At 32.9% G+C, this 24397-nt stretch overlaps 1 protein-coding gene across 2 annotated transcripts in view; it reads right to left on the bottom strand.

The window, feature by feature from the left end:
- The window catches only part of LOC129231519 (uncharacterized), a 61335-nt gene that overhangs the window by 8177 nt on the left and 28761 nt on the right, over positions 1–24397 (bottom strand). For both annotated transcript variants that reach the window (XM_054865856.1, XM_054865855.1), the window contains 4 exons: positions 19171–19215; positions 5265–5369; positions 5054–5193; positions 705–805 (listed from right to left, as the gene is read on the bottom strand). In XM_054865856.1, coding sequence (XP_054721831.1) covers positions 705–805; positions 5054–5193; positions 5265–5369; positions 19171–19215 — 391 coding nt within the window. The remainder of the gene's footprint in view (positions 1–704; positions 806–5053; positions 5194–5264; positions 5370–19170; positions 19216–24397) is intronic.

The raw sequence follows: 24397 nt of genomic DNA, 5'->3' as shown, positions 1-24397 counted from the left end.
GTTAACTTTGTATTTACAAAATAAAGCAATAGCTAAGTCTCTTAGTTCAAATATCCAAGAGTTTTTCAGAATTATTAAATAATACATTAAGCATGTTTTACTAAGCTATTTTTGTCTTATTTGTGCAGATACGCCTAAATGTGACTGGTAATAGTCATTTTTGGTGAACTTAACCTAGTATATAAAAACGTTACTGAAGATAATATTTGCCGTAAGTACATTCATTAATTTAAAATAAATACTTTAACAAAAATACACACTTGCATAGATTAGATGAATTATTTGCGAAATGACTACCTGGAGTTGAACATTAAGTTAAAACACAAATGAAAGAAACGAGTTGTAAAACTTTAATCATGCATTTTTCATTATGAGCTCCACTGCAGATATCACATTTCAGGCAAGAAGCAAAGTGGATATTTTCAAGTTTTGAATGAAACATGTTTAAAGATAAAGTCCTAGCCAGGCTTTCATTGAAAAGTTCTAAATCATGCTGTTAGCACCTACCAGAGTTACCAGTACTATCTCTTGCTTCTAGACAGAGGAGATGTTCATCTATCATTTATACTGGTTATCTCCAAATTTTTAATTTTGTCACTTACATCCCTTTGCTTCTCTCACTGCCTCATTTGTGCTTAGCTCAGCAGTATTGCTCTGAGGTTTCATTGAAAGATGAAAAAAATAAATAACCTTAAAAAATTCACCTGTATTGCTTCTAATTTTTCTTTAATTTCTTCATTTAGTTTTTGAAAACAGCGATGTACGTCATCCAAGACAACGTCCTTTATATCTGTTGGAATTTTAACTAAAAAGAAACCCAAAAAATTAGTAACTGTATGACACAAAGCATATACTCATAAATAAAGACATATGGGTCATTCTCCAGAAAGCATAACTTTTGAATGCGAGGATTTTTCAATTTTGAAACCTTTTGTTTTCTTTTTTTTTCATTCTTACATGAAAGTGTTACATACTAGAAGTAACCATACACAATGGCCCAGCTAAGTTAAAATTATTTTATTCATAAATAAAAAAATTAAAAAAAGGCCTTGTTCACGGAAATAAAAAAAAAAAAAAAGAAAACTTTTAATGTTTAAAAATCGAGGCTAATTTAATATCAAAATAGTAACTTTGTTAATTGTACAAAAAATGAGCTATTTAAATGATTAGTGGGAATCTAATATTAAGCTCTCTTAATTAAAATATGGCTTAATTTTTAGTTATCCTTTTAGTTCAAATGTGTTAAAAATTAATATTTAGTAAATTTGTGAATATACTGGCAATTTATAATTTTGGTAGAATGCCTAATATTGATGTATTTCCCCTCCATCAGTTTTTTTTTCAGCTCAGAATTAATGACATTGATAAGAACTGTCACGGAGGTGAGGAATTTTCCATTAATATAGACCTAATGGGTACATTTTTCAGGGAAATATTGTTTCTTCTTCGTTGTTACAATCTGCACATGTTAAACATATGAAAACATGTACCTTATTTTTTTTACATTAATTTACGTCCCTAAAATTCAAGTTCACGGAGGTGAGAGTTCACAGTAACCACTTTATTTTTTTTTAAACAAAATCTATCTTCTTGTTTTTCAACAGAAATCTCACAACTTCTTTATGGCTGAAAATAAACAAGAGGGCTCCCTTGTATCATGGAAATAAGATGTGATGTCATTACTGCCAGGTGTTAATGAGAAATGGCGTTTTGTGTTTAGGCAACGGAAGTGAGAATTTATTGTGTGACATGATAACTTATCCTACTAAAACAAACTAAAACAAAATATTAAACAATTAAATATGCTTAAACAATAAGTATTTGGGGCACTTGCGAAAGGAAAAATAAATAAGTATATACTTTAAATTAAACAAGTTATTAAGCAACATAAACAGTCACACCAGACGATCTACGTTCTAAGTATCTAGAAGAAACTAGCTAGAGAGTAAACCAGTTTTTTCTCCCACGTAACGTCACTACTCGTGAGCTAGAATTTTGCACTACGCTCTAAAGCACGTTTACGTTTCGGTACCTTGTTTGACTAGGGAGTAGTTCTAGACTGGTAAAAAGCCAGTGAGTTCTCTTTCTCGGCATAGAGAATCGTTTGTTTACGCGTTAATCGTTTGTTTTGATGAAAATTACTAAGCAAAGTACTCTGCGTCATTTTTAAAGCTTTTTAAAACTTGAACTTCAGTCTATAATTCCAAATACTCAGTTATAACTGACTTTTAACCCACAAGAATTTTCTTTAGCTTTATATGACAAATATAAACAAATAGCTAAATAAAATGCTATCAAATTCAAAAATTAATGGAAATAAAATTGTGTACCTTTTAAGTACTTTTTCTACCGTAATTGCAAATAGATTGAAAGCCACTGTTGTTAGTCTATAAAGTAGTTTAATAAATATGTCTTGACTTAAGCTACAAATTTAAAACTGATAATATTAATTGACTCTTAAAATGAGTGCATTGAAAAACGTAGTAATAATAAAAAATAATTTATATTTTGCAAAGATTTCACTTTTTTTAACACCTCCTGCAGCGTTTAGTTTTTCAACTGATCGTGCCTGGTCTCTCTGCCGAGCTAATGCTTAATATTTTGCAGTTAATTTATTCGTATTTAAGTAGTGATTGTTTTGCATTTCTGACTAATATTTTTAAACTGATGCTTCTTGATTCCCATGGCCGTAATTAATAAGCGGGTTTTAGGGTTCAAACCCCTCAAAAAAAATCGAAACAAAGCAAAATTATGGTTTTTATAAAACTGTTTTCTGAAAACTTCTTTTTATTGTTTTATTTTTCATTTATTTATTTATTTATTTATTTTTAATTTCTTTTAAAAATTAAACTATTTATTAATGAATCTGTTCAAACTAAGTGCTTTTTTTACAGTATTTATTTTTATTATTATCATTGTGAATATCATTTTTTTAAAAACATTAATTTTCTTCAGATATGAATACCTGACGCTGACAAAAACATTAAAGTTTTTCTAATTTACAAGAGCCAAACTCTGCATTTTACATTTTTTAAAGTGTCAAACAGTGAATTTAAGAAGTATCAGTTTGAATGCGCATACAGGAGTACACGCATCTATTTTATTCCCCCCACCCCCACCCCTTTTTTGAGTTTTTAAATAGACATCGAATATTTAATGGGAATGGTTACATAATTTTTTTTTTCCATTTTATGGAAAAGTCTCCTTTTATATTTGCTTATACTGATACCCTTACCCTCATTTAAATAACGCATTGTAACAAAAACCAATATAATATGCGAACAAAATCAAAATTTATAAGTCTCGTATAGGTTTCACGAGAAATGTGTTGGTAAAACCCTTCCTCACACAAAAATCTGGTGACGGCCTTGTTGTTTCTGACCTTTCTTTCTCTCCATTTTTATGATAAAAGTGTAGCTGATTCATTGGGGGGGGGGGGCGGGTATATAAATTTTTTTTTTGAAAAGTGCCCCCCCCCCCATTCAAAGTATATCAATCACTAATATATTTTGAACGGAGGCTTAAAATATCTTCAACATTTCAAAAAAATTAAATGCTAAACCCTGTATACTTTCACCGAGATACTATAAAATGAGCGGTTTTAATAAGGAACATTGTTATAATGATTGTAACATAAGGGCATGGTTATTAAATAGGCTTGCCAGACGTCCCGGTTTGACCGGGACAGTTTACTTCACGTCCTGATGAAAGAGAAATTCATTTATAAATCACCAAAAAGGTTTAAAATAATCGAGTGTGAAGGATCATTTAGAAAGATTACTTTATCATTTGTACCATTGATTTATAAAATTAGAACCGGATTAGTTTTTGAGGTTTTTTACAAGATATAAACCAAAAAAGACTTTAAAAAAGTCTTATAAAATAAAAAGTATATCTAAATAGTATTCATTTTTTTATTCCTCCTTCAAAGTGTTTTTCTAGCTCAAATAAATTGTAAATATTTACATCTCGGAAATGAAATGTTCAAAGTTTATCTGCTTATGCCATTTTTTATTACGTCTGTTTTATGTTCGTAGTTAGTAACAATTCATTCAGTAGCATTGAGAATGAACTGCCGTACACTCCAAAAATCAGCCACAGCTGTGTACCCTTTTGAATACTTGACATGGGGGGGGGGGGGACCATCCATTTCGGTGTCCCGGCTGAACATTTCATAAATCTGGCAAGCGTATTATTAAATAAACTCATACCTCATTTGAGTTTTTTTTAATTAATTTATATTTTAATCATAAAATATTATGTAATTGAGAAAATCATAGGTTCATAACATATAAGCTTAATTGAAGAATTCAGAAACTATTTGTTTGCGAATTTCAAAGCAGTTGCTGATTTGTTCTTAAAGCCATGATACAGTTGAGATATTTTGATACTACATACCGTTTGCATTAACGTTATGGTTTTGCCAAGAAATTACCATGTGATTTCTTTCATTTTGCATTTTTTATAAGCTGAGAAATAAATCTAGCATTTCGCAAATAGCTTCGGATCGATATGGCTCTTATTCTAATTACTTCTACACATATTTTTAAAAACGTAAATTTTTGATCCCATCAACGAAAAATTATTGAACAAACCGCGATATTACCTTCCCTTGAGTTCGCAACCGGTGAGTTAAAATAAAATCCTGTATCCGCCCCTGCTGATATTGGACAAGATAATCTAAAAATGATATGCATATTATTAATACTGGTTACAGTGGAATTTCGTTAACCCAAAATCAGTTCATTTATGTTTTAAAAAGTAAATAAACATTAGCCAAGGTCCCTGGGGAGCAGCAAATCCTGCTGTAAATGCTGAGTTTCGGTATATTTTTATTATTTTCCCCACTGCACTTACTAGTAAATATTTGGAACATTGTAAATAAATCTTGCTTTTGAAATGCTATTAAATTCAATAGCAATTGCATTGGAAAGTAGTTTTATTTTATTAAGTAATTTTTAAAACCATGTACATGTGTTCAAAATTAATCTAGAACAATAAAGAAATATATACAGGTATTGTATACAAAGAAGCAAAAATGCTGATTTCTTACGATTTTTTAGATGAACTTTGATCATCTCTTCAACATTCATTTCTCCAGTAGTTGATTCAAAATATTCTTTAGAACATTGCTTCAGATTTTCATCAAAGAAGTTAGACACGTGCAATTCCCGATGAATATAATTTTTAATCCTGGAAAAAATGTGTATTAGAAAAAAAAAGAAAACTATCCAAAAACTTTATTTGTAACAAAATGTACTTACTTGCGATGCAAACCATACTCGAATATGAGCTTTTGATAGATTAGCTTTCTCCTAGCTCTATCTGCCAGTAATAGAGTCTTTTTAATGCGTTTATTGCACTCTGCACTAATTTCAAAAAAGGAAAAAAAAACAGCCAATAAAATTTAATACATTTAAGATTTATCATTTCTTAATCATAGTAACGACTTTCACATAGTGTAGTAAATGTACAATATTAGATCAAAAGTTAAACAAAGTTAAATATTAATGATAACGGATACAAACAACATTCGTTGGTTTTGGATATGATGCTTAAGAGCAGCTAAACATTAAACACAGGAAATATATTCTCTAAGACAGTTGAACCTTATTGTAACGTAGTTACCCTTGGGCTAGCCTGTAAAGTGTTGTCATAGCCAGAGTGACGTCTTAACCTCAAGCTCAAAAATACAAATGTGATGACCTGCAACAGGGTCTAGGCATAGCTAGGCTGGTCCTAGTCAATTCATTAGCATTCAAGAAAGATCAATGGTCCTCTTAAAGCTAACTTCCCCATGCTCATTACAACTTCTTCTGGTAAGCTGTTCCAAATGCCCTCAACCCTACAAAAGTAGTAATTTTTCTTATCTTCCACGTTAGCCGAGATCACTGTTTTTTTTCTCATGTGAAAATGTATTTTAAGCTAACAAATAAGCTAAACTCAATTTTTGCAAACAATTATATGAACATTCAAGTAAATTTATGACGATGTTTTAATTTTTAATTAAATTAATAATTCTTATTTTAGAACTGCAGTATGAAAGTGGAGAGTAAAAACAAATGGTTTAGAAAGTGTGTAAAACTGAATGAAATATTAAAAAATAATTCTCACAATTGAAACTCACATAACACTACACAGAATAATTAAATTACAGAACATTTAAATTGGAAAGTGAAAATATTTATCCCCCTCCCCCCCCGCCCATTTTTCATATTGCCTGCCTTGCAGCTACTTTTTATTTTTATGTTATTTATCTTATTTCTTTTGATTCTTATCTTTTGAAGTACAGAAATGTGACAGAAATAAACAAATGTGTATATATGATCCCACTGGAACCTCCCCTTAACTCTATTGTTTTATTTCTTAAAGAAAATCAGAATCATTTCCTAAAAGTTTATGATACTCGAACCCCAGCTTTTGGTGACACAACTTGATTATTTTTGCAGTTATTTTGTTCCACGTAACTATACATATGATTTCATCATACAACTATTTAAATTATTAATTTTTGATTCAAAAATAATAATAATAATAATAATATTTAGTGTAAAAAATGTATGTACATACTTTACTTTTTTAATTTTGTAAAATTTTATTTTGAATTAATATGCACGTACATACACTGTTGCATCAAGTTTTATAAGTCAATACTTTTCCCTTTAGAATAGTGCTTTTAGATAACCTTATATATTTTTATTATGAATAAAAAAACTTGCATTAGGGTAGCCGCACCAGTAACAGACATGCTTAAGACATCACTATCAGGTTAACTCAACTTTCTGAGCCTTTTAATGTATTTAGATCTTTAAAACTATTTTTCTCCCTTGATACAACATCTCATCTAACGTTTGGCTGCTTCTGAATCCTCTGAATGAGTCAATTCTATTTTTACTTGCTGAATTTCAAAGAAAGCTCCGAACCCCAGTAACAGACACTGAAAAATCTGATGATACCCAGTAAAAGACAGGCTAAAAGGATAAGTAAGACAGGATAAGTAATAGACAAAATTCCATTTTTCTCTTAATAATTTGCAAACGTTCTTTGTTTCTAGGACAGAAGCGAATAGCTTTGTTTCTAGTACGAATTCAAATGAACAATAATTCAGTACCTACTCAACTACAAAATTTTTATCATAAAAAAAAAATTAACTGTAATTTGAATTCCGAAACTTTGAATTCAAATTATGTTTTTCGCAATCACGAGTTGCGACAAGACTCTACTCGTTAGAGTTATTGTTTCTAGAAATGGCTCCCCCGCCCAAGCATGTCCCTCCTCCTGGGTGCTTACGTGTCTATAGTTGTGTGCGTGTGTGTGTAGGCTTACGAGTGTGCACGTGTGTAAAGGCGTGCGCGCGTAGGTGACTGTGTATGAGCATGTGTGTGTAGGACATGGACGCCACCGCCCAGCAAAAGTGGATTCCGGGAGACAGTGCTCAGGACCAGCCGCGCCCCTGCCGGTGGTGCTGCAGGCCTGGTCCAAGCTGAAAAAGGAACCGGAACATCAAGGACTGTCAAGTGAGAACAATAAGCAATCGTGATTGCTCAAAAAAAAAAAAAAAACAAAGAAAATGTTCGGCATTTTAAATTTAAGTTATGTTTTTCCCAATCATGAACATGTGTGTGTATGTAGGCATGTGCTTCTTTGTGTAGGCGTGTGTGTGTATGTAGGCATGTGCTTCTTTGTGTAGGCGTGTGTGTGTATGTAGGCGTGTGTATGTGCTCATGTGTGTAGGTGTTCATGTGTGTGTGTATGTATGTAGGCGTGTGTATGTGCTCATGTGTGTAGGTGTTCATGTGTGTGTGTGAATGCGACAGTGTGTAGGCATGCGTTTGTGTATGTATGTGTGTGTGTATAGGATATGGACACAACCTGGAGACGGTTTTCGCTAGAGGAGCATCATTGGGAGGGGCCGGTCAACCCTAATGCTGCAGAGGAATGCGGGGGCGGGGGGGGGGGGGATAAATCGGACCTCAAAACAGTCAAGTGAGAACAATAAGTAATTCATGATTGCTCAACTGAATTCGGCCTTCGAGTTTTTAGCCATTGCTGAAATACATTGGCCAAAAATTCAAACTACATCTTGCTTGCGGTGATTCAGATTCAACTCTTAAGAAATTTTAAGAGCGTACATAATTTTCATTTATGCGTGTGAAGTTTGCAAAAAAAAACGCAAATGAAAAAAACGAAAGGATGATCGAAAATAGCATGAGAAAGAGGTTAAATTTTCAATTAGAGCCAATTATTTCGAAAAATCAGGGAGAATAGCGAGCAACTCATCGGTCTGCAATGCAGTGCGTTGGAAATAACAGAGCTATACCTAAAAAAAGTCAAACGGCGTGAGTCGAAAAGCCACTCCTCCAAAAGCACGTTGCAAACAAAACAAGCCCATGGTGGAAAACCGAGAGATGACGATGTAAATTCGTGGTTATGGAACGATCCAGTAATTAAAGCATATTTTTCAAACACTCAAATTTTCTTTTTTAAGTAAAAACTGAAAGAAAGTCATCGAATTTCTTTCCGTCCCGACCTCAGTCTCGGAAGTTTTGTCCAAGACGGAAATCCGTCCTGAGACGGAAGATCTTGCACCCATGCTAAAGTTTTTGGATAGGCTACAAATATTGAAAAAAATAACTGAATTTGATTTTTGCAACATTTTTGGACATTTAAAAAATTTTATCCTTGAAAACTCCTTGATTTCTGCATTTTATGTCCTAAACGTCCTCAATTAATTCTTTAGACCTATTTTATTATTTTAAATCTTCATTAACTTAAGACACTGCTGAAAATTAATGATAATTTTTATGAGTCTCTTGAATCAACATGGATGCAGATGAATAAAACTTCCGAGTCTAATGAGAGTGGCAAAATTAGAAGTCTACAAGTACTTACATTACAAACTGACATATAAGGAGGGTTAAAAATAACATCAAAAACATAATTATAAATGTCTTAATGGAAGAATCCCATAGTAAAGAAAAACAACCAAATATTATAGAAGCGGTTGCAATCGGATTTTGAAATGTTTCAAAAATCGGGACTAACGCATAAAAGGGAAAGATGGTTAATTATCCGTAAATTTTGCTCCTAATCTCTGCAATACGATAAATATGCATGTTCTTGAACTCAAAATCCATAACCAGTTGCCAGTTCCCATAACTTTCGAACTTTTTTTTGCTTAAAATCATGACTTTCCATGACTATTTTCAATCATAGTCAAAATCCAAAACTTTCCAAGGGCGCGGACACCCTGCTCAAACTTTCGACATGTACATGCACTGCCACAAGTTTTGCTGCATGTACAATTTTTTTTTTTTTTGATTGAATCAGGAGGGAGACATCAGGAAGTTATTAAATTTAGCATATTGTCCATCGTAATCTAAACCCAATTCGACAAGGTTCATGTTGTTGCCAAGCCATGTCTGTACAAAATAATGAACACAAAATGAATGCTGTTGGCTGCACTTTAAGGGGATAGTGAATTTAAAATTACCTAATTATTTTTTGCAAATGATGTAATAAAGCAAAGATATGGAGTCAAGACAATATTTCAACTTGCCCTCGAAACTATGTTTTATTGTAGTCAATGTGACTATAGTTTGAAGGCTCAAAAACCATTAAAAATTTATTTAGCAACGTTTCTTTGTTTCGAGGTGTGGCTTATATTTGCTGTTGCAAGGTCATTTATATTTTCAAATTTTTATGTGTAAACTTTGTTCTCTATGATAAGTAAATTTTTACATTTTGAGCCAAAAAGCTTGACTAAGTGAAGAATCAACTTTTTTTCACTAGATTAGAAATGCTTTTATTACTTATTTTCCCCATATCCATATAAGGATTAATTAATATGAAAGCAAATTTTTACAAATAATAACTTCTAATACTTTTCCTCAAAGTACGTAGCATCATGGTGTTATTCAATTTTGATGCTATATTGGTCCAATCTACACTGCACTTAAGTGATGTTACATAAAATTTATAAATTGATCAAATTTGATTTTAGATGAAATTACTGAAACCTTTTCTAGTTTTTACGCAATAATAGTCAACTTCAAGGCACGAGCGAAACCTCAAGATATTTTTTTCTGTTGAAATCCTTTTGCCCCCATGACAAAATAACTCTACAAAAGGCAACTTTTCCGCACTGTTACTTAGCGTTTATCATGGTTTGATTTTTTTAACTCACCCTAATGTATATCAAATTTGTGTTAATGAAGACTTAATAAATAGCTTAACAGTGTTAAAACAGAGGTTAGGTTCAATAGATTTTTAAAAAATTTTAATTCTAGTAAGAGATAAATATATGATAAATTTAATGTGTAACTATTTTGATACATAAGCCAGATGTGCATAAATTATGCACATTATTTCATTAATAATGAAAACATGAACAAACTTAGGAAAAAAGCTGGTAATGAGTCTGTTGACAGGATTTGCCCGCACCAACAAATCAAAAAGATCATCTGCCATTGTTATGAAACGGCTCAAAACTTTAACTGGAAATTTTTGGTATTGTGTCATTAATGTCAGTATCTTTGTTGGTTTCATTCTACTTTGATACTTCTCAAAGTTATTCTTCAGTGAGCTCTGATTTATGTTAGTTTGAAAACTTTACTTCTGGAAAGAGAGAGTTCTAAAAAGCAATCTTGAAAAACATTTCCAGTGACCCAAGCTCGCTTATTAGCAAGCAAAAATACTGTTCATTGCATGCTATCAGCAAACTCAAAAGTTTGGATTCTGAAGGAGGAGAAAACTCTGTTTTCAATGTTGCTCTCAAGTAAAATAAAATCTCATCCATGAAAAACAGAATAAAGACGTCATATCTTAAATCATGTATAATCAAACTTGCATAAAATAATCCCATGTATAGTCTTCAATACATTCATATTCAGAAGTCGATATTTTCTGCTCAGGACTATAGCAAAGCCCTCCTTGCAGCTCCTGGAGGATTTACTAAATATTAAACTGTTTTTCATGATTGTATACATTTTGAAGTGTATGCGAATTGATTGCAGTAATGAAAAACTCACATTAATTACAGAACTTGTGAATCTATTGAATTTTTCCATGTTTTCTTATTTATTGCACTTTTCCCGTTTCAGAGTGTGCCATTCCCTGTGTTGTGTGTTTAGCGTTAAGGGAAGTTCCGCTGCTTAAGTTTAGCCTTGCTCTGAATTGAATAATAACGCAGACGATTTTTATCTGCAGACGAGTTTTATTTTGGCATGCATTTTTCATTCTGTTTTGTTTTTAAGTCGCAATAAATGGTGGAACAAGGATGATGTGTGGTCAGTTGTCTTATTTTATTCATTATATCGCATAAGTTTCATCACATCTCATAAATATGAACAACCCCGCATCTACCAGCACCTTTCGCATAAAAATACAGTCCGCTATCGCAGCTATCGTACAAATTGGTCCATCGAGCCGGAGCAGAACATTGATTATTTGCATCGCATTACAGAACTTCAAAACAGTTGTTCTCAGTAGAAAATGGAGAAAATAACTGCCTTAAACCGCCAAAAGGGCGCACTAAAAACGCAAGTACCGTATATACTCGCGTATAAGTCGAGAAATTTTGTCCAAAAAATGAGATCAAAGGAAGGGGGGTCGACTTATACGCGGGTCAAATTTTCCGAAAAATTTTTTCCGATCAACGAGAGCTGGGAAGCTACGAGAAATGCCGGTTACAGGTAGTTGCTGATAAGTTGATCGTGTGAAAAAGTAAACTTATTCAAAAATAATAACTAAAAAAACCTAAATAATACACATAAATAAAGATAATTTTATTCTTCTTTATTAAGGATCAAATCAGCAATTAACAAATATCGTGAAACGTATGAAAATATTTATCGTCAACAGTCACGCCATTCAGACTGAGAGTGCGTTCGACGAGCACGACCGGGAGCGACCGGTTAGTGAATCACGTGACAGCTAATGATCACGTGCTCAAATCAACCGATCAACTGCTTAGAATAGTAACCGCTGCGGTAACCGGTTGATCATAGAGCGCCGCGGTTAGTAACTGGTTACTTACCGGTTTACCAGTGAGGTTCGTCGAACGCAACCTCTGATATCATTGACGATTCTGCAGCCGCCGATGTATACGATGACGCGGTGATGACGGAAGCAGACTTTAATGAACTTTTTTTTTTGCTTCCGACTCGGAATCCGAGTTTGAAGGCTTTTAGAAATGTTTTCCTATTTAATTCCTATTTTATTTGTAAATAAATGTGTTCATTATTTTGAAATTTCTTTGAAAATAATTCGCGATGTTTTTGGAAAGTATGGGAGTCGACTTATACGCGGGTTTTAGATTTTTTCTGGATTTTTTCTCTGAAAAAGGGGGGGGTCGACTTATACGCGAGATCAACCTATACGCGAGTATATACGGTAACTAAATTGGGACTATTCTTCGAGGACAAAGAATGGACATTTTCAAAAATTGAACTGGATATTAAACTTAAAGCCTTGAAAAGAATTCAAGAAAGTGCTTCAGAATTGCGTTCTCAGTATTATCAGCTAATTGAAAACCATGAAGATTTGCCTCCAATTGAAAAGGATCTCGATGAATTAGAATCGAAAACTGAAGAATTAGAGGTAAGAATTTATACATTTCTTTCAACGCATGAAGAAAATAATTCTACCAATGAAAGTAAAAACAATGCATTAGTTAGATTACCGGAACTTTCGATTTCAAAGTTTGCAGGTAAAATTGAAGAATGGAACAATTTTAAAATGCAATTCAATAGTATAATTAATAGTAACAACCAATTATCAGATGTACACAAACTTCAATATTTACAATCTTGCTTAGTCGGTGAAGCAAAACATTTAATGTCAGCAGAAGACACTTACGACTCATTATTTAAAGCTTTAGAAGAAAGATATGAAAATGAAAGAATAATTGTAGAAACACACGTAAATTCTATTCTTAAGTATTCTAAAATTCAGCAACAATCTACTAAAGACGTTAGACATCTAATTGACACTATTAATAAAAATATTCGTGCCCTTAAAGTCCTCAAATACCAGAGAAATCATTTAAGTGATATTTTATTGATAAATATCATCTTAGAAAAACTAGACATAGAATCTCGCAAGCAATTTGAGCTAAACGCAAGCTCCAAAGAAGTTCCGAAATTGGAAGAGCTTCTATCATTTTTAGAAAAAAGGTGTCAAGTTTTGGACAATGTATCGAGGAATGTTTATCATAAAACCTCAAAAAATGTGTCAGAACAAAAATGTAACTCAAAATCGTTAATGATAAATAGTGATAAAAATTTGTGCATTTTATGTTCATCTCCCGATCATGCAATATTTAAATGTAAGCAGTTTTTACAGCTTAATGTTCAAAAAAGATGGAACACAGTAAAGAGACATAATTTATGTACTAACCGTCTAAGCTATCAGCATCAACTTAATTCATGTAAATCCAAACATTTCTGTTTTACTTGAGGGAAAAGGCATAACAGCTGATTGCACAAAGTCAGAGAGACTACGAAACCCACACCCCCTCTCCAGTCTTTGGATACAATTGAAAAATTGCAGTTCCCAGACAATGCCCCTGACAATGGTTCTCCCGCTGTCCAAGACGTTAGAACTTTCGCTGGCTACACTCCCTCAGCAGAGCGAAATGTGATTTTGTCAACTGCACTTGTTTCAGTTTTAGATGCTTCTGGAAATCCAGTTATTGGATGTGCTCTCCATGATTGTGGTTCCCAAAGCAGCTTCACTACAGCTGCATTCGCTGATTTATTGAATTTAAGGGAAGAAAGGTTTCACGCGTCCGTTTCGGGCATCAATGGTAGTTCAGTGAAACTATTTTCAAAAATAAAAGCAGTAATTTGGAATGAAAATCGCACTTTTAATAGAAAATTAGATTTATTAATTCTTTCAAGAATTACTGATGTCACCCCATCCTATGTCATAAGTACAAAAAATATGACATTGCCTCCAGGTGTAATCCTAGCAGACCCGGGTTTTGGCACTACAAATAAAATTGATTTATTAATTGGCGCAGAGTTGTTTTGGGAAATCATAAAAACTGGACAATTTCGAACCCCTTCACCGGATTTAAGATTTCAAGAGACAGTTTTTGGCTATATAGCTACTGGAACAAGCACAAGCGCATCCGAATTTAAATTTTGTGGTTTTGTTAAAGGTTTGGACTCTCTTGAACAAAGTATTCAGAAATTTTGGAACATTGAAAACGTGGAAGATGATAAATGCATCATTAGCGATGAAGCGAAATTTTGCGAAGAATATTTTATGTCAACGTATAATCGAGATAATGACGGTAGATTCATTGTTTCTATGTCTCTTAAAGAAGAACCTTCCTGCTTAGGAGATTCCAGAGCAAATGCAGAACGAAGACTTGAAAGCCTTTGGAAGCAATTGAAAAACAAACCAACAATGATGCAATTATTTCAAAACTTCATGCAAGAATACGAAGATCTAAATCACATGGAAGTTATCTCAGATGAAGATATCAAAGAAAAATCTTATTATCTGCCGCATCACGGAGTATATAAACCAGAAAATCAGACAACTCCATTACGTGTCGTCTTCAACGCATCGGCTGCAACAACTTCTGGAAAATCCCTTAACGATATTTTATTGAAAGGTGACGTCCGAGAAGATATTTTTGACATAATGGTCAGATTTCGCAAACATAAATACGCATTCATAGCCGATATTAAGAAGATGTACAGGCAAATTGGAATTCATCCATCTCAGCAAAATCTCCAAAGAATTTTGTGGAAAAAGACAGCAGAAGACCCTGTTCTCACATTTAAGTTAAAGACTGTGACATACGGAACATCACGTGCCCCTTATTTAGCTATTAGAACACTTCAACAACTTGCATATGATGAAGCATCAAAATTTCCTCTTGCGTCTGCTGTAACTCTAAGTGATTTCTATATGGATGATGTGGTATCCGGAGCCTCAAACATTAAGGAATTTGAAGAGGTCCAAAAACAACTTTTGGAAATGTTTAAAACCAGTGGCATGTTTTTTCATAAATGGAGCTCAAATGTCAGCAATTCCATTTTTAATTTGGCTGGAGAAAATCATAGTTTTGACGAGAAATCGGAAAATGAGAAAAAAGCTTTAGGGATAAATTGGAACCCAACAGAAAACAAATTTTTCTTCAAGGTTTCTTTGAAACCCAGGATAAGTTACACCAAACGAGACGTTCTATCTGACATTGCAAAATTGTATGATCCTCTTGGCTTAATTGGCCCCATAATATGCAAGGCAAAAATCTTTATGCAAAGACTGTGGCTACTTACACTAAAATGGGAAGACAAGTTACCAGATTCAATCGCAACCGAATGGCGTAATTTTGTGATATCCTTAAAGGAGATAGAAAATATTAAAGTGCAGCGTTACCTAGAAAATGAAGACGGTGACACATTAAAATTACACGGTTTGGCAGATGCTTCAGAAGCTGCCTACGGAGCAACTATTTATCTTCAGAGCATTTCTGAATCTCATGAAGTGTCCTCGCATCTAATATGTAGCAAATCTCGGGTAGCTCCACTGAAGAAAATGTCAATTGCCCGTTTAGAACTCTCCGCTTGTCATCTACTCGCAGAATTAACACAAAAAACCTTAAAATCTTTGAAAATGAATATCAAGGAAGTCATTTTGTGGTCAGATTCCACCATTGCACTTGCGTGGATCAAAACTCCTTCGCATCAGTTAAAGACCTACGTTGGCAACAGAGTTTCTACCATTCAACAACTTACTGAAGCCTACCAATGGAAACATGTAGCATCCGAACAGAACCCTTCAGACTTGATCTCACGCGGAGCAAGCAGCTCTCAAATCTCATCTTTGTGGTTTAAGGGTCCAGAATTTCTACAACAAGACATGTTGGAAGAGAAAATGACAGAAACCTCTACAAATTATCTAGACTCTAACACCTATGAAATTGAACTCAAAAAGACCATTTGTTTGACATTAACGAAAGACACTTCGTTTATTGAGACAGTCCTAAATATTTCTAACAGTTTTTCTAAAATTATCCACACATTATGTTTTATTTTCAGATTTGCCAAGGGCCAAAGCAGCTCTAAGGGTCAGATAAATATCCAAGAGTTGGAGCAATCCACTAAATTCTTGATTAAATCTGTTCAAGAAGTGGAATTCGCAGAAGAAATAGAACTGCTGAAGAAAAATAATCAGTAGCTCGGAAAAGTAAACTTAAATTTTTAAATCCATTTCTAGATAAGGACTCAATTCTTAGAGTGGGAGGTAGGTTAAATAATTCCAACTTAAATTTTGATCATAAACATCCAATTATTTTACCTAAGAGCCATAAACTCACTTCAATAATTTTTGAATATTCCCATGAAAGGTACTTACATTTGGGTCCACAATCATTGCTGCATCATGTTCGCATGCAATATTGGCCAATTAATGGTAAAAGTACTGCACGAAAGATAGTTCATGAATGCATTACGTGTTTCAAAAATAAACCTGTTACTGCACAACAAATTATGGGTAATCTTCCATCTGAAAGGACCAACCCTAATTTTACATTTAATGTTGCGGGAGTTGACTTTTGTGGTCCGTTTGAAATTAAATACAAGAACCAAAGAAAGGGAATCTATTCCAAAATTTACTTAGCTTTATTTATTTGTTTGGCTACAAAAGCTATTCACATTGAATTAGTCACAGAGCTGACTTCAGAAGCTTTCATAGCTGCTCTAAAGCGTTTTTTTGCTCGCAGAGGGAAAAGTTCAACTATTATGTCAGATAATGCCACTAATTTTAAAGGTGCAGATTCGGAGTTAAAACGATTGTTATCACTTGTTACTGAGCAAAATAGCAGTTTTTCTAATTATTTAACTTCTGAATCAGTAATTTGGAAATTCATTCCTCCCAATTCCCCAGATTTTGGAGGTTTGTGGGAAGCTGGTGTTAAGTCGGTTAAATACCATTTGAAAAGAAATTTAAACAATGTTAGACTTACAATAGAAGAATTTTTGACTATTGTTATTCAAATAGAAGGCACATTAAATTCGCGTCCTTTAACTCCCTTGCCTATGAATACGAAGATATGATTCTAATGAATACGAAGTTCTCACTCCAGGCCATTTCTTAATTGGTCGTCCAATTAACGCAATTCCAGAGCCACAATTAATTGATACTAATGAAAATCACTTGTCAAGATGGCAAAAACTTACAAGGTACTCGCAATTGATATGGAAAAGTTGGCAAAGAGATTATCTAAATCATCTCCAAAATTATACTAAGTGATGTTTCAAACAAGGTAATATTCCTATTGGTACTATGGTTCTTCTTAAAGATGATAACTTACCCCCAGGTAAATGGACCTTGGGCAGAATTATACAGACTACACCTGGTTCAGATGGAAATATTAGGGTGGTCAAAGTAAAAACCTCATCAAATATTTATACAAGAGGGATATCAAAGATATGTGTCCTGCCAGGACAAAAGGAGTGTTAACAATTTTTTTTGTGAAAAAACTCATCTTATATAATGTGACAATTATTGAAAATTCTTTCAATGGCGGGCGGAATGTTGTGTGTTTAGCGTTAAGGGAAGTTCCGCTGCTTAAGTTTAGACTTGCTCTGAATTGAATAATAACGCAGACGATTTTTATCTGCAGACGAGTTTTATTTTGGCATGCATTTTTCATTCTGTTTTGTTTTTAAGTCGCAATAAATGGTGGAACAAGGATGATGTGTGGTCAGTTGTCTTATTTTATTCATTATATCGCATAAGTTTCATCACATCTCATAAATATGAACAACCCCGCATCTACCAGCACCTTTCCGCATAAAAATACAGTCCGCTATCGTACACCCTGTTCTGTTCAAATTGTGCTGTTTAGGGAAAATAACCCAATTGTTTTTTTCTTGCATATACATGCTATTTGTCTTTGAACAATTGAGGTATTTGTTTGAATTGCACTGTAAAAACTTCAATAAATGTTTTCCCCCTCAAATTCTGCTGCTACATTTTGACCGAATTTTAAAATGAGTACATACATGTTTCTAAAAAGTCAATATGAAAAATGTTTACTAAAATCTCCAGATTTAGAAAAAGGACGCCTCATGTTGTATTCTTTGTTTTTATCGGTGTTCAAATCAAATGTCCTAGAATTTTTTATGTCTTCTCTCCTTTCCTGCCCCTGGATGAGACAAATTATTACATTTGTACAGTAACTAAAAAAAAATGTGTTGTTGAGTCTGCTTATTGAAACATCTTAAAATTAAAAGCATACTAAACAATGTAAACAAAAGCAGATTGCCAAAGGTGGGTTTCAGGCAGACTTAGATAAAATGAAAAGCTTTCTGCAAATAATTATATTGCCTAATTCACCCTTGTGAGTAAAGAATTAAATTTATATTTAAATATGAAAGAGACAAAAAAAAGTGCTTTAAATCTTTTTTTGTTTTTTACAATAACATATAGTTTATGTTTATTTTTCACCAACTGAAGAAAATTGCCAAAACCATTATTTTTTTCACACATGTGCTTTAAAAGGCTTGCGAAAAAAGGCTTCAACAGAAATAAACTGCAATTTTTAAAAATGTCCCTTAAAAAATGTTTTTGTTTTTCAAATTAACATTAGCAGTTTTTAAAAAATTTCTGCAGAGTCGAAAATTTTCGGCAAACACCGTTCGCGCGTTTGTTTATATTATGCAAGACTGGTTTCAAGGTTACAGGTTAACCATATTTCAAAACATAAAGATGTGAGGTTGTAGATCCAAGAAAAGAATAAGGGCTGCAAAAATTTTCATGACGGATGTTTTAAATCTGGTAACTAAAATACAAAAGAAGTTTGAAATGTGAAAACTTAGATTTCTGATTACATTGAAGAGCAAAATCAATGAGCCAGATTTAAATTTGAAATCAATTCAAAAATGTGAGGTCACCTTGAATCTCTTGATAAGAAATGACTCTATAACAAAACTAAATGCCTCTGTCTTTTGCATAAGTCCAATTACTATAAAAGGATATTTGGGTGGGTAGTAGCAAAGTCGATTTTGTATAGTGGTATTCAGATTACTCTAGTGGAGGGTTTAAACTCTAAACCATTTATCATGCCTTAAATATTAAAAAGAAATTTAGGCCAGAATGCTACAACATTAATTACTGTATTAAAAGATAATAGTAATAAATAAATACCTTTGGTCACTGTTCCATACCATTGGACAAACAGGGCATTGGTTGCTAAAAGAATAAAATGAACAATATGAACTCTAATCACATTTCTTACTTCATGAATACTTACCACATGATACAATTTGTACATTAATGTCAAACAATATTGTCTAGAAGGGGGAAAAAATGTTTTAAATAATAATCTTTTGAGTCCTCTCAAGTTAACTTCTTAGTAACGACTTGGATTTCAGTCAGGCACAACTAAACCATATTTTGTTGTGCCATAATAACTCATTCATTATTTTTAGAAGAACCATCAAACTAAATGAATCAAAAAAATAGTTTTTACTTCTCCTGATTTTGTAGTTAATGTTGTTTGGCATTAAATGGGATTGAATAATTTATCTGACATTGAGAGACAGATAAAAGTCACTTGATTTAACATAACTAAACATAAATGCAAGCAAAAGAGGCAAACTATGACAGCTTCAAAATGAATAAAGCATACACCAACTAAAATCAAAATAAAAAGAATTGTTTATAAAATGATAGCAATTAAGAAACAAGTATTTTTGACATCAAGTACACTGAAGAATGAAATCTTAATCAGGAAATTAAAAATTGTCCTTGACATCTTTAAAATTATACAGTAAAGTAAAAGTCAAATAGCATTTTGTAAAAGAATAACTTTATCCCTTTGCTTTGAATGTACACAAAACCAAATAATAAAACCTAAAGATTTAATAATAATAAATAAATGTAATAACACAATTTGGAGAAATTTTTTGATAAATTGGAAATGAACACTATTATGTATAACTACTTGTGTATAAGATTTTCCATAGTTTGCAAAAATTTATAAAAGCATGGTTAAAAATACACTTTACTTTGAAAAAAATAATTATATTAAGTACACTAAATGCAATTACATTAATGCAATGTTTTAAAACACTGGTTATATACATAAACATTTTGCTTTGTTTTCAATACATTTAAAATTGACAATTGAGTAATAAACATACTTAAAACAATTATTCACAAATGATTCCTCTTAGATATGAACGCTAAATTTACTTTCACAATACATTAACCTTTTCTAATTGAGACTGAAGATACAAAAATAGCCTTTCCACATGGGGGCTTATTGAGGAATGCTTCCTTTCAAAAGTATGGTGCTAATGATTTGAAATGGATATCCCACATGTTTGAGAGAGATAAACTGTGTGTAACCGAAACATAAGAACATAGGAAAACCAGGTGAACAGTTTAAGCTGTTTCCCTTCGGGAAAAAGCCACAAAGCAGACTTGAACCTTTTAGGCTGGTTTGGATGTCAAGAAAAAGGGAGGAAAAATTCTGGGGTGAATGTGTCTTGGCTACATGTTTTTAAAACAGTCATTCCAGGTGAAAGGAAAAGGTTGAGAAAATACAAATTACTCTTTTAAAAAAATATTTGAGAAGATTGACTAAGTATCTCAACAAGTAAATTGTGCAATCAAAGGCGTAAGTTATAGTTAGTATGCAAATAAATTTGTATAATGCTTTAGTAAACTGATAAGAATTTATAAAAACTACAATTTTATTTAAAATATTGGAAATTGAATAATTCAGAGCAAAATTATCCATTTTTTCAGGGAGAAATCACAAAATAAAAAGAAGAATTCTCTGGAATATAGATCTCCTGAATCCTGATGATGACAAGACAAATTGATATAACAAGTTCCAGAACTCACTTTTCCAACCAATATTTATTTCCAAACATCAAGGAAATCTTTGAAACTCTCTCTCTCTCTCAATCAGTTTAGTTAGCAATTTATTTCATATGTAAATTTTCAACAATTTAGATTTTTTCAAAACATGTCTTTTATGAAAAAAGAACTATTAGGTAACATAAAAACGATATCAAATTTTAAAAAATTAACTGAAGCTTTGAGCAAAGGATATTCAATTTATTTTCGCAAACCTCAAGTCATTTTTCAGCAAATTCAAAATATTGACGAACGTTTTGTTTGGAACATTTCAATTCAAGCAACGTTTTCAATATTTAAGCATTGTGTGAGAAACAAAGGGATATATTTTGTTTCTGAACAAAACTTGACGCTTTATTAAACATAATAAACTTATTTTTACTTCTCATCAATTAATCGAGAAAGTTTTGTTTTTGACAAAGCAATTTAAAGAAATCATAAACAGCCTTTTATTGATTTTAGTTTATGACCAACTTGCCTGAGATAAAATTCAATAGATTTCAGTTTGGTATTACATTTCTAAAAGTTATTAACTAATAACTAAATTCAAGTTCAATATTAACTAAATTATGTTACCATAGCATTTTGATAATGAAAGTACGATTCAACATATTTATCAAGGCTTCTAAGAACTATAATGACAGTCAGATATGACACATTAAAATACTTCATACAAAAATTATTCCATTAGTTCTGCATGAACCTTGAATGAGAATACCAATTCATTCTCGGAAAAAATATAGTTTATATTGTGTTCTTAAATAATCCACCATTCAAACAGTTTTCCTAGCTCTTTTTGCAGACATATGGAGGAAGGCGACTCCAACTTTTTTGAATTCCAACCGTTGATGCTTGCAACAGCGGATTTTAGGAGGTGCACAGTGAGCATCTCCCAAAAAGGATAAAATTGATTTAACTATCCCATTAAATATTTTTAGCATATCCCCCCCCCCCTCCTCCAAAAATAAAAATCAAAATCTTTAAACTATTATTTCAAAAAACAGGCATAACATTTTTGAATAAAATCACTTTTGTGTCCTAAGGAGCAACATGGGAGTCAGAGATCAATAGGAAAGAATATGTTTAACTGACTTAACTCACACTGGTTTGTAATTCAAAGGTGCATAATGGAATTACAATTTGCATTCGTTCACTAACTCTTCTTCTTTGTTAGAATTGGTAATTAACATTGAGGGAGCCAAAAAACATTTAAAAATAACTTCCTGAAAACTTTGCTATGAAAAATTGTATGAAGAGGAACTTTTTATTTTTACTCACTGGTAGTGTTCCCGCTAGGCCTTTTTTGAAGGGCGCAGCGCCCTGCCTTTTTCCATATCAGCAGAATGCGCCCTGCCCTTCTTTTAGATCGCGAAATGCGCCCTGCCCTTTTCAAAAATAAGAAATTGCACCCTGTGTTTTTAAAAAGATGCCTCAACCATCGTTTCGACCTGCCGCGGTATCGGGGCAATTTTATTTGTCCAGTTTTTGTCAGCAAAAACGCCCATGTCTTACTTTGTTCCCAGAATTTCACCCTGAAAACGGCCCCATAAACAAAAGGGGAAGCAAAAGGGGGGCAAAGAGGGGATGAGATTCTCAGAATTCAAACAGGCTTATCAGTAGGAAACAAAGGCATGTTCTTCTTTCTACTGAAGGTGGGTTTTTGAAAGGTTGTGGGAAGGAGTAGGGTCCTCTGGGAAGGGAGAGATCTTTGTTTCCTTCCTTCTCATCCTTGATCTTCTGAGAATCAACAATGAGAGAGAGAATAGGACATTTTCCTAACATTTCTGCCCTTTGTGTCCGTTTTTCGTTTGCACGTGGAAATTAGGCTTAGCTAATTTTAGTGCATTGCTAGTGATTGTGTAGCAATCTTTTCACATCTGTTTCTGGAAAGTTAACTTTCTGATTGTTTCCTAAGAAGAACATAGTACAAAGCTTACTGGGCTAAAATGCAAGGGAATTTTTTTAATATCTTGGATTTTTAACCCCCATCCCCAGCCCCCCCCCCCCCTAAAAAAACATTTCATATAGAAACATATTGCATTGACAGGGAGTTCATTCAATTCTCTCCTTTTTGCTAGTATTTTTATTATCTTTGTATATGATTCATATAACAGATTATTTAAAACACTTATTGACATAATAAAAAGCATACTTTTGACATACTCGTGCTTTTTTCTAACAAAAATGATCTTGCACTGTTTCTTTTTCTTTTATAAATATTATACAATTGATTTTTAAATAAAAATCACAAAATTAAAATACCGATATATTACATTTTCACAAAAATTGTCTGAGATAAAAATCTTAGCTTGGCCCAAGCTGCTTATGCATTGCATTTAGGAGCACATACATCTGCCAACACATTTGTGTTATGAATTTGAACAACCCCAAGACTAGGAAATAGAGCTCAAATAAAGTCTTTTTAGTGTTGCAACTTGCTACCACTGCATTTTTGAAGCACTGCACACAGTATTTTAAGTTAATTATTCTAGTATTTGAAGTGTAATAACATATTTTAAAAGGAGAATTTAGACTCATCACGATTTTGATGTCTACTAAAATACTTAATGGCACAATGCACATTACTAGGCAGTTTCTTTGGTAGGAAGGGGAGCTCGGTAATTAAATACTGTTCTTCTTAAATTGAAATTCAAAGGGTTTTGAAACGCCTAGAATTTTTTTTACTCTTATAGGTGGTTAAAATTATGGCCTGAAAAGTGTTGAAAAACACCCAAAGCCAAGTTTCAGCATTAGCTAAATGTTCCTATGGAGTGTGGAAAATGTGCTTAGCTTAGTTGGCATTTGTTTGTGTGTGGGGGGGTGTGAGTTAACCCTATTCTGAAGTCAAGTGCGTTTTCTGGATGAAATCATATTTAATACTAAAGTCAGTGGTGATGGCGATCGGGGGGGGGGGGTCATGGTGCAGACTTGACTGTTTGAATTTTCGCAAGGTGTTTTAAGTGTTATTTCCTCTCTTAATTTTTTTTTGTGGGGGGGGGGGGCGCTCAGTACTTTTTGAGTGGTGCATCATTGGTCTTGGGTGGGAGCGTCACCACGTTGAAATAGTGCCCCTTTCAAAGGCCAGCACCCTGCCCTTTTATTTTTCTAGAGTGAATACTACTCTCTGCTGCCCCTCCCAAAAACTATTTCTTTATTCACTCCCTGGATGTTTGTGAAAACATTTATTTTAAGTGTGACAATAGTAAGAAAACATTTACATGGAAAATCTTTGCAGGGTTTTGCTCTCAATCCCACTAAATATCATGCTGGGATTGCACGGGATTCGGAATTGGGAGTGGATGCCCTAAATACAGTAGAATTCATTTATAATGCTATTTTCTACAAACCGCACAACTTTTCAGAAGTACACAAAAAGCTTCACAGTTAAAAAAAAGCCATAAAAATTAATAAGTAAATTAAATTTTGAAACTGTTTTCATATTTTTATCTTATTTCAAAGCTTTTAAATAAAAATAAAAAAAAAAACAGGTTACTTTTGAAAATAC

The sequence above is a fragment of the Uloborus diversus genome, chromosome 10, assembly GCF_026930045.1.
Source record: "Uloborus diversus isolate 005 chromosome 10, Udiv.v.3.1, whole genome shotgun sequence".
In the NCBI taxonomy this organism is placed as follows: Eukaryota; Metazoa; Arthropoda; class Arachnida; order Araneae; family Uloboridae; genus Uloborus; species Uloborus diversus.
This window is presented reverse-complemented; position numbering and strand designations above follow the sequence as displayed.